Source organism: Pteropus medius, unplaced genomic scaffold (assembly GCF_902729225.1).
Source record: "Pteropus medius unplaced genomic scaffold, Ma_sr-lr_union100, whole genome shotgun sequence".
In the NCBI taxonomy this organism is placed as follows: Eukaryota; Metazoa; Chordata; class Mammalia; order Chiroptera; family Pteropodidae; genus Pteropus; species Pteropus medius.
The window spans coordinates 212,942-224,289 of record NW_024340700.1 but is presented as its reverse complement, the minus strand read 5'-3'; the positions used below and the strand labels follow the sequence as shown (position 1 = coordinate 224,289).

Genomic DNA, 11,348 nt, shown 5'->3' with positions numbered 1-11,348 from the left:
AGCATAAAACTATCGAATACTTACAAATAAATCTAAAAAAGGGTGCATACGCTCTCTGGAAAAAAACCGAAAAACTCTGAGATTTAGAAAGACAATTTAATTAAATAAAAAGTTGTACAATGTTAATGTAGGGGTAAAACTGATATAAAAATGATGATCCCTTCAATCGATTACTATGCAATTCCAATGAAAATATTCACAGAGAAAATTCATCACTAGTATTGGAGAAAGAAATCAAAATGTATTTTTTTTTCTGAAAGCAGAGAATTTAATATCACCACCATACATGAAAGATGTGACTTTGTGAGAAACATAGTAATTTTAAAGTCTTTAAGTTATCGATAACATCGTTGCTTATTGTGCTAAATATCTTACATTTGACTCTTTTAGATCTGCTTTCCAGCCTGGAGACTGGACCAATCAATGGAGTCCCAGTAGGCCAGATGCACAGAGAATGAGATCATCTTACACTGACTATGTCACTCAATATAGAAAATCACTGTTTTCAAGGTGGCATGCTCTACACAAATCTCTTTTTCAGTGTTCCAATGACCACTCTGTACCCTCAGCTATTTAATACTATTGCCAATAGTGTGTTATTTTTTTTACAAAGTGTGGTAATGGGTCATCTCTGTTAGATAACACCAGGTTACTAAAATATCCATGTGGTTTCTCCTACATCTGATCTCTCTCTATCTCATAAATTATCCTACTGTAAATAAACCCTCTTCAGATTATCTTAAATTGAGTGTGCTTGAGTGAACACAAATAAATATCACTAAGTAAAGAATAAAGTCAAAGTAATCTAGAACCCTGTCAGATAAAAGAGTACTCTGATCTTTTCATAGCATATTATAATATTTAAAACTTTAATGACTAGACATTAAATTAAAACCTCACTGATATTTAATAACAATAAGAAAAAAGATATTAGAATGTAAAATGTAGGTTGCATTTTGCTTATTTTTTTCCATAACTGGATCAATTAAATATAAAACATAACCTTTGCACTTTTACTTAACAAATATTCAGTATATAATAATATTAAAAAACTACCAGCTTTATTTACAGTTAATGAAATCTTTACTTGATTATGTCTATGCAAAGAACCCTTAGACTTTTTTTTTTTCAGACAGCATGGTGGAAGGAAAGTAGTAGTAAAAATGAAAATTTGTACTAGAATTTCCTAGCGAAGTATAGAGTAACTTAGGATGCCATCCTTGTTGGTCTGGCACAATGAGAATTAGCTTACTGCACTCATATTAGAGTAGTTTAATTATTGATGAAAGAAGATTTAAAGTAAGTGAGATAAAGTATTATTAGAGCACCGCTATAAAAATTTGATGATTCTGAATTATGACACTAGTGATATTAGGGGAAATTTAATGATAATCGTAAATGTGTACAGCATTTACATAATAACTACTTGAAAACAATCCACTAAAATTAAGATAAGATTAAAAATGGGGCTAGGTTGAAATCAGACATCCAACAGCATTTTGGCGATAATGAGTGGCTAGACATTGGCTTAAATTACCAGAGTGAATATTTATGAGCATTTACAGAAGTAATGCAACATAATTTTGACTATGAAATATCCAATTGCCAACTTACACAATAGTAAAACCATGAGTCACTAAAACATCCATAGTAGGGTAATAATTTCTGTCATTCACAAAGCAACCTTAACCCATCGTATAAACTAAATAATTTGTCATAATGTTAAGTTTATAACATGTGTACATTTACTTTGGGAGATTGTAGAAGAGACATTATTGAGATGCCTGAAATAAGCTAATCTTAACGTAGCTTGTTCAGAGATAAAAAGATTAATCATAGTGTTTACAATCCACAGAGTCTATGATGCATAAATTATTATCTAAAAGGTAATCCAGAGAACAAACGTGGCTTGTGAGTGCATACATGTCATTAAAGATCAAGACAATGGCACATTTTCAAGCTAAATTACTTTCCTAAAGCAGAGAATAGACCTGAAAACATCAGATTTTCTCTGTTGCTAAAAGTCTACCAATCAATCCAGCCCCCATACTGACCAGCCTCCATGTGCCTAACTTCCTACTGGAGCTAATGAGGGAAACAGGAGTATTATTTGAAGATATTTACCATCTGGGTGAACAATTATAAAATAGCCAAGACTAACCAAGTGTTTCTAACAGTATGACATTATTTATTAGTTCTATAGAGATTCAAGAATTGTAGAATTTGGTGCAAACTAATGTAATAATATTCTTAAAATATGAATAAGTGACAATAATAGCTAACATTTATTGATAGCTTACAATGCCATGCAAATAACAATTATCACTTATCATTTGTTATGATTACTGCATGTCCATGTACTGTGATAAGAATTATCTTCATTATTTTATGATAATAATTACATAAATTAGGTACTATTAATAACACGAATTCAACAATACATGTTAAATGTATAGATAAAAGAATGAATGAGTGAGTGTAAAAAGAACTGAGGCTCAAAAAGTTTAAATAACATCATATGGCAGAAGGATTTGAAACTTAAACTGAGCCTTAGAATATGAGTAGCTTTTGGACAGAAAAAGAAGTGGAATATGACAAATATTAAAATAAGGCAAGAAGAAAAGTATGCAAGCAGAATGAGCCCCACATGCTTATGGGAAAAAGAGATAATAAATCTAATTAGGACAGAAAGTATATGTGGTGAAGTATTAGGAAGTACCTTTTGGCAAAGGATAGAGATAGTGCAGTTTCTTGAAGTCTAGGAAGAAGAGTTTGAAAATAATGCAGTGACTGCAAGCAGAGTGACATGAGGACATTTTAGTTTAATAAAGCTGTAAACTGGCAACACTGGGTAATGTGGATTTGGCAGAAAGAACTTATCTAATATAGAAAGAATTTTCAATAGTCTAAACACAGAATTATGAGGGTTTGGATTTGGGTAGTGATTGCACAGGAAATAAAAAAGAAAAGTTAGGTCTAGGAAATGTCTTGGGGGAAAAAATGGCTATAGAAAGGAAGGGAAAAGATTAAGGAATGAAGAAACCAGTGTTTAATGGAAAAATATATCAAATGATGATATCACTAAAAATAGACATAGAATGTATTATTTACCTTCATTAAAAGAAAAATAGAATCAAAATCAATATCAGTTTGAGAGAAAAGTTTCATGTGGAGTTTGAGGTGATAGTGTTATCTCCAAATATAGTCTATGCATAAATGAAAAGATCAGACTAGGATACAGATACAAAATCACCCTTAGAAATACAGATTTTTAAAGTCTTGCCATGAAAAGGAGTCACATAGGAAGAATATAAAAATCAGATTTAATGGAAGAGAGGATCCAAGTTCAAGTTGATTATTAAATTGAACTTGAGTAAGTCATGTAACACCTCTGAAACACAGTTATTCCATGTTTTATGGAGAGAAGGTAATATCTACTTCACAGTATTTTGAGCACACGAAGTGGAAGGGCCTTGCAAACTGTAAACTATGTAAATAAAGATACAGTTACACGGTTAAAGTCATGAAAATGAAAGGGTAGACATTTTAAGCTATGTTTTTCTTATAGACTTTGTGTTTCAGACGTTAACTTTCTTCTCTTGATTAAAGACTCACATCTTACTGTTAGAGTGGATGATTCATTATTACAGACACTAAAAAAAGGTTATGAGCCTGCCCACTCCTAAAACACAGTAAAATCTATGCCTTTCTAAATTCCGACAAATCACTGAATAATCATCTTTGGGGTTTGCTTAATTGGAGATATATAATTTTAACTAGCAAATAAAAGAATAAACAAGATAAATTTCCAATTAAAAAATTCTTCTTGTAGCATATTTACTTGAATAAAGAAGTACCTGAAATATTACTTATACTTATTTTTTTAGTTTTCAACCTTAAAATTGCAAATTATTAAATTATAAAGCAACATTTAAGCACACTGACTGCATGATAATCGGTTCTTCATTTTATGATTTTTATAGTTATCAATTGCATTGAAATAAATAATACTACTTTGGGAAAAATTTGAACCATAGATGCCTGAACAGTGGACAAGTTTCTAGAGAAGCAGAACCAGATATGTTTTGTGTTCTTAGATTGTTTATAATATCATTTTATTTTTAAAAATTAACCTGAAAAACTATTTTTATTCATTTTGATCGAATGAAACCTGTGGATCTTAGTATTTCTTAAGAGAATCACAACTCAAATTTGGGTACATAATGACAAATTGCCTGATATAAATTTTAAATAAGTTGTGATTACATTTTACTCTTTTAAAATTAGTTTTTGTGTGCTGGTCAGGCTCTGAGCTATTAATTATAGTTGTCACTGATATCACAATTTTACCTTCCAAAAGTATCCAAGAGATTATATGGAGATTATTCTAATTCTCACCAAAACATTTGAGCCTGTCAAACAAGGACTATTTAATTTAATTTTTTCATAACCAGGACCTTGGACAGTGCCAGGCATCAAATAGGCATTTATTATCTGCTTGGAGCAGATGAATACATGGGTGATTTTGTCGTGAACTATTGTCTTATATATCGCTGGAGATACTATTCACCAGGGTTTGAACGTCTTTTTTATTTTGCTGTGACGATATTGCTTGTGTGCAAACTCCTAACTTGTTTTAATTGTGTTTTTAATTCAAGATGTTACACTTGGAAAATAAAATCTTACGACAAAAATTCATGTTAGCATAAACAACTATTATTTCAAGATATTGATGTAAGAGAAATTTAATTTTTTAAAAAAATGCCCTTTCTAAAGCAGTTTATTTTTATTCTCATCTTCAAGTTCACTAAAGAATTCTTAGAGGTAAAAGGAAGATCTTCATGCTTGCCCCCGCACCCCAAAAAAATGAGAGAAAAAATATTTTTTCAGTCTGATTTTTAAAGTATTATTACTGTGGAACAGAATGGATTGTATACGTCTTAAAGGCATGTATTCCGAATTCCCCTTCCCCCACTTCTCTTTAAGCTCATATCATATAAATATACTCTTGATGATTCCTGTTACCCACATGCACTACTATTAAGATTCCTGTTACCCACATGCACTACTATTAAGATTATGGATTCTAACAAATTTTTCCTTGTATTCACAGTAGAAACTAGAACTTGGTAGAGAGGAAAATGCACCAAGGGCAAACAGGTCTGTAAATGATCTCTGTAAACCAGTATTTACACGGTTTGCCCTAAATTAGTCAAGGCAACACAAGAACCCTTTGTCTGTGAGACGGTGGGTCTGGCAACCATTATCTACTCGTGGAAACGACATCTGATGACTCCGCCTGGGTTGGGGGTGGGGATCGTCGTGCACCGCGTGGAGAGCCTGACTGAGAATTAAAGTGAACGAACAAAGAGAACTCCCAGCAGCCGTCCGCCAGCGCCTCGCAGCTGCATCAGGAGACATCAGTCAAGCCTGGAAGCCTGTTCTCATCCGTCTCCCCGAGAAAAGAGCTCAAATAAATAATTGATAGAGATTGATCGAGCCCAGGAACAAATCTTTGCAGAAAACCAGTGCATCCGATTTCGAGCGGTTTTGGAATCTTCTGCCAAGTACGGGATATGGGAGTGCGGCAAGGACTTTGAGCGTGGCTACTGATCTTCCATCACGGGCGTGGCTGTGGCCTTTTTGTCTTCTTGCCCCCCCCCGACTCTATCCCCATCCCCGCCTTCTTCTCTTTCCTCTTGAAAGTAGCCTCTCTTTGGTTATTTCTGCACTGCCCTTCCTTGCAGTCCCGCCCCATCCCTTGTCCAGTCCGGTGAGGTCAGCTCATGAATATCAGTGCATTTCCCGGGGAGCGTCTGGCACCTCTTGGTACTTCCCGAGTTCGCCTGTTCCGAGCCACAGCATCAGCCGAGCCGCGGACCGCTGAGAAGTAACCCGCTCTGGGGGCCGCAGAGGCCACGCGTTAACGCCATTGTTCGGGGAAATCCAGTGGGCGTGGAACTGGGACGAGTGAGTCCAAAGTCGTGCATACAATACTATAAAGTGAAACTTTCCTCGTCTCTGAAAGACTGAATAAACCCTGAGGTCGCCAGAAGATTAGAAGAAAAGAGCTATTGATTTGCGTCAACTTCGAAACATCGCCTCTGCAGAGAAGTGAGCAGTTCTTCCGGATTTCTAAAGGGATTGGGATGAGAGTTGGGGTGGGTCTATTGGCAGATTAAATTTGAGATTAAAAGTGGCTTGGGCCGTTCCGGGGTTGCTTGGTTGGCGATTTCCACGGGGGAAGCCTTGAAGAGACACAGCATCTAGTCATTTTGGGAGAACCACGCGACAGCAACCAGGTACCTTTGATTGTGGAAGCTGAGCTTTCTCCTGGGTTAGAGCTGTCTAGGGGCCGAGATTAAGCGTTCTCCGGTGGTTCTCAGCCCTGGAGTGACTCTGTCTAATTCAAAATTAAAATAAGGTTGCATTGGCAATATAGCTTGTTTGTGTGGTCCACGTTAGTGTGACCCCGGCCGATGAATTAGGCCAGACATTCCAGGAGCATGCGGCTCCGGAACAACATGTTGAACAACTTTTTTTCCCCTGTCTTCTTTTGTTCACTATTTTTCAAACTGAGTTGGAAGGAGATCCCAGAAAGAGAAAAGGAGGTGGAGAAAGAGCTGTCCAGTAATATTTCTTTACAAAATGAAGAATCACTGAACATTGGCTAAGCTATACTTAGACAGTAACAGGAATAATGCTAGTAAAGTAACTGTCAAGCATTTCCTCTCCTAATAGGAAGAATTTTTTTCTTTAAAGAAGAACTTTCTGCCTAGTCATGCCCTCTCAGTGCTTTATGAGAAATTAATTATAGTTCTAAGGAAAAGGCACTTGACTGACTGCTGACTAGCTAGCTGGATCACTAGGGAGAAAAATCCAGGAAACAGTGGCTTGCTATTTTCAAGATTTTAAATGCCAGTGATGGATTTATTTTGAGGAAAAAAATACACAATAGAAGTTGATCTTATCTCCATGAGTCAGGATGCACCAGCCTTCTTGGGTGCAGGGTCGTTCTGTCTCAGAATTTGGGTCCGTAGGATGGACTGGGCACTTAAAAATTACAACTTCGCCTATGATACATCATCTAAGAAGATTCTTAAGAATAACTATATTTTCTATCTAGCAATTACACTTAAAATGATTTGCAAGAACTATGAAATTTGGGTAAGTGTAGGAAAGTCGTCACCCGTTATTTAAGAAATTGTGCAGAACCGCCAATAAACTTTTTCAAAAGTATTTAAAAAATTATTTTCGAAAGTTAAAAAATCCTTTTAGAGTTACTGATGACTAAACTATATAGATGATTCTTAATGCCATTATTTTCTTGAAACTGAAGTTTATTTAAAGTCTTTCATTATTTACATTTTCTCTTAGTCATAGTCTAAAGGAAATTGAGTGCATTTCTTGAACCAAGAACAACATTAAGGGTTAGAGATGTTTGGGGAAAGTGCCATTTATCCATAGAAAGTTTTCTTCAGAAACCTCCATTACAACCCCTTTTCTGTAACTCACAAGGAAATATTAACTAAATAAAACTTTCTCCATCAAATTAGGCTTTAAAATGTAGATTAGAGGTGAGGAAAACCAAAGTTGAAAAATTCAGAGTATTGACAACTCTAGCATGTGGACATTTATTCCTCTGAAACTTCTTGACCTTATCCTCTTTTTTTAATCTCCCGTCCCATCAATTATTTTCTGACTCCACGACTCACGTTTGCCCGAACTCGCTACCTTGAAAATGTTCATTTCGGCTGCTTTCAGATCATCATACAGAGGCGGAGTGAGATGAAAATAGCGCCTTCCTGGGCCAAAACGAGAATTGACAATTCTGCATCTTATTCCTAAAGTCAAAGCTTCTGGTAAACGCCTTCCAAATCTCATCATTCTCTAGGGCTTTCTTGACAGGAAAATCACCCTTTGCTCTGTAACAATGCAGACATGCTGTTTGCTTTCCTTCTTTTGTTTCTGTCCCAGATTGTAAAGGAAGTTCAGTGGAGGTGTGGAGAGAAGACAATGATCTGATGATGGACCGTTCTAAATTGCAGCCGGTAGATTTTTCCTAGACAGCCATGAGTCAGCCACCGACGGGAGGCGCTGCCTCTGCCACAGCCGCAGCTTCTGCCGCCACCGCTGCCACCGAGGCTCGCCTGCACCCGGAGGGTAGCAGCAGAAAGCAGCAGCGTGCTCAATCACCCGCTAGACTGCGGGACAATACGGTCCGACAGACTACCGCGACTACCCGGTCTCCAGTAGGGGCAAGCACTAAACTCAATTCTGTTCGGCAGCAGCAGTGGCAGCAACAGCAGCAGGGCAGCAAGACTGGGTGCCGCGCGGCGCCTCCGGCCAGCGCCCGAGGAAGCGGAGGCGGGGCAGAGAAGGTGTTGCCGCTGGCTCCCAAAGGGGCTGTGCCGGGAGCTGTCCAGCCCGTGGCTGGTGCTGAAGCTACCCCCGCGGCGACCCTGGCCCCGGTGGGCGGCAGGAGGCCTTGCCCACCGGAGGAGCCGCCCCGGGAGCTAGAGCCTGTGTCCTCTAAACTTGGGGAACCCCCTCCGCTAGGGGAAGGAGGAGGAGGGGGTGGAGAAGGAGGAGGAGTCGGCGGCGGCTCGGGAGAAAAGGAGGGGGGCGCTCCTCAACAGCCGCCGCCGCCGCCCAGGGGCTGGCGAGGGAAAGGCGTACGCGCTCAGCAGAGGGGTGGCAGCGGCGGGGAGGGGGCCTCTACTTCGCCATCCTCTTCCTCTGCGGGCAAAACCCCGGGCCCCGGCAGCAGAAACTCCGGAAGCGGCGTTGTGGGGGGCGGCAGCAGTGGTGGAGGGAGCTACTGGAAGGAAGGATGTCTGCAGTCTGAGCTCATCCAGTTCCATCTCAAGAAAGAGCGGGCGGCAGCGGCAGCGGCAGCAGCCGCGGCTCAGATGCACACTAAGAACGGCAGCAGCAGCAGCCGCAGCTCCCTGGTCTCAGGCGCCTCTGCCATTTGCGAGCCTCTTACTGTCCCTTCCGCTTCCCCAATGGCGGCGGCTGCGGAGGGCCCCCAGCAAAGCGCAGAGGGCAGCGCGAGCGGCGGGGGCATGCAGGCCGCGGCGCCCCCTTCGTCTCAGCCGCACCCGCAGCAGCTCCAGGAGCAGGAAGAAATGCAGGAGGAGATGGAGAAGCTTCGAGAGGAAAACGAGACTCTCAAGGTGAGGAAGGTGGGGGGAACCGGGTGGGGGAGGGGATGTGTGGGCCTTGTTGGATTAGGGCGTGTCTCCGCAGGGGTGAGAGGCTGCTATCCTGTTAGGGAGCTTTAAAGAGGGTGGCGAACAGGAAATGAGGGGAGGGGGTTCCGAGGCCATTTCCGGATTTAAAACAGCATAATATTAGTAGTGTTAGGTTTTAATGTAAATCAAAATCTGGGCCTTCGTTTCTCTAATTGTCATGGTTTGTCCCACATTTTCATGGAAAGAGCTAGAAGGAGAGCTAGAGAAGGCCTAAAGAGGGCCCGTTTTTCTAGTTGTTCTATGTCACTCCAGTCTCCTAAAGAGGGGGCAATGAAATTGAGAATTTGGAGTTGGGATGAGATGTACACGGTGTATGTCAGAGGGGTGGGTGTGGGGCGAGGCTAATTTTGACCGGTGGCCTGTCACCTTCTCAGAACGAGATCGATGAGCTGAGGACCGAGATGGACGAGATGAGGGACACTTTCTTCGAGGAAGATGCCTGTCAACTGCAGGAAATGCGCCACGAGTTGGAGAGAGCCAACAAAAACTGCCGGATCCTGCAGTACCGCCTCCGCAAAGCCGAGCGCAAAAGGCTCCGTTACGCGCAGACGGGGGAAATCGACGGGGAGCTGTTGCGCAGCCTGGAGCAGGACCTCAAGGTCTGCGGCACTGGGGGTTCGGGTGCGCAGCAGTGGCAGTGGTTAGGACTCTGGTCAAGGGCTTTGCGCTGAAAGGTCTTCAGTGAGGACTGGTAAAGAGCTTTAGAGACACGCAGTTTCGCAGCTCTGACCACAAAATATCAGTCCTAGAAGAAGGAGAAAAACAGACAGGTGGATCTGAACAATCAAGTGTGTGTGGAAGGCCTTGCGTAGTCCGCGATCTATGGGGTCGCCTGGGAGAGTAACTGTGGCTCTTCAGAGGTGGTGGGAGGAGGGCGACTGTTTTCCTGGCAGAAATAAGGGTGTGGCAGAGCGCAGGCTCTGGCCTTGATCTGGCCTCCAGAATCTGCCTTCCAAGTGAGGGCTGGCCAGGTGAAATCAGGCAGGCACTCGAGAGCAATGCAGTGAGGACTCCTCCAGAGGAGTTGAAGGCCTGTATAGAAACAAACAGCACTGGGAAGATATCAGAGTTGAGATTTCTCTCTGCAAGTCCCCATCCCCATCTTCCAGGACCTCTTCCTTTCTGTCCAACTTGAGAACCCCTTTAGAAGTAAAGAGACAGTGAAGTAAATGGAAAAAAACATTCCACATTCTTTTTTAATGTGAAGTTGCTTCGGAATCTCCCCCAGTGGAAAATTTTCAACTTTGAAATGCATTTTTTGTTTGTTTGTTTTGTTTTTTAGGCAAGTGTGCTCTGTTTAGTTCAGTTTAACTGTAAGCAGATTTATTGACGATGTAAAACAAGTATAATCTTCATGGCCTTGAACAACCAACCAAATAAAATTTTAATTGTATTAACTTCAAGATATAAAAATCAAGTGCAATTATTCTATATTTGTTCAAAAGTAAGTTCTGAAAAAGCATTTTATGAAAGTCATTGTATTATTTTTTTCTTCCTTTTTTAACCTTTGTTGAGTACTCACAATGCACTAGGCACGGCAGCAAGCATTGTTACATATATTATTATGTCACTTAGTTCTCAAGGAAAAAACTTATAGAGATTATTGATAGCATCACTTAACAGGTGCCTAAGCTGAATCTTCTACAGAGGCGAAATGCCCAGTCTCCAGTTTTGGAACTTGGCTAGTAGGTAGCCAAGCTGGCTTCCCACCCAGTCTAAAACACAACCTGTGTCCTGAGCCACTACATTAGACTGCTCTACTTTTCTTTCAAACCCTAAAATTTCCAAGATAATCTCTAAAAAAGGATGCAAAAATGCACACTGTTATTTTTTTTTTAAAAAAAAAAACAGTCTCAAGGACTAAAATATTTCCTAAAACTAAGCATCTGGAAGTACAAGATCAAAATTCATTGCCCACACTCCACTTATGAAAACTTTTTTTCTAGTCTTTAAAATGAGTGATAGAAGTGTCCACCTCATAGTTTTGTTGCAAAATTAGAGGAGATATGTGAAATTTCTCTATAAGTAATAAACACAATTGAACATTTATTACCATGGTGTGGTGTAGAGGTTAAAGGAACAGAGTCGAGA

General features: G+C 40.3%; 1 protein-coding gene across 1 annotated transcript in view; it reads left to right on the top strand.

Annotated features, from left to right (window-relative positions):
• Window positions 1-5,712: 5,712 nt before the first annotated feature.
• Window positions 5,713-11,348, top strand: part of MTCL3 (MTCL family member 3) — a 65,855-nt gene continuing 60,219 nt past the window's right edge. Inside the window, exons 1-3 of the mRNA XM_039881041.1 lie at window positions 5,713-6,114; window positions 7,978-9,179; window positions 9,632-9,856. Coding sequence (XP_039736975.1) covers window positions 8,073-9,179; window positions 9,632-9,856 — 1,332 coding nt within the window. The 5' untranslated portion in view covers window positions 5,713-6,114; window positions 7,978-8,072. The remainder of the gene's footprint in view (window positions 6,115-7,977; window positions 9,180-9,631; window positions 9,857-11,348) is intronic.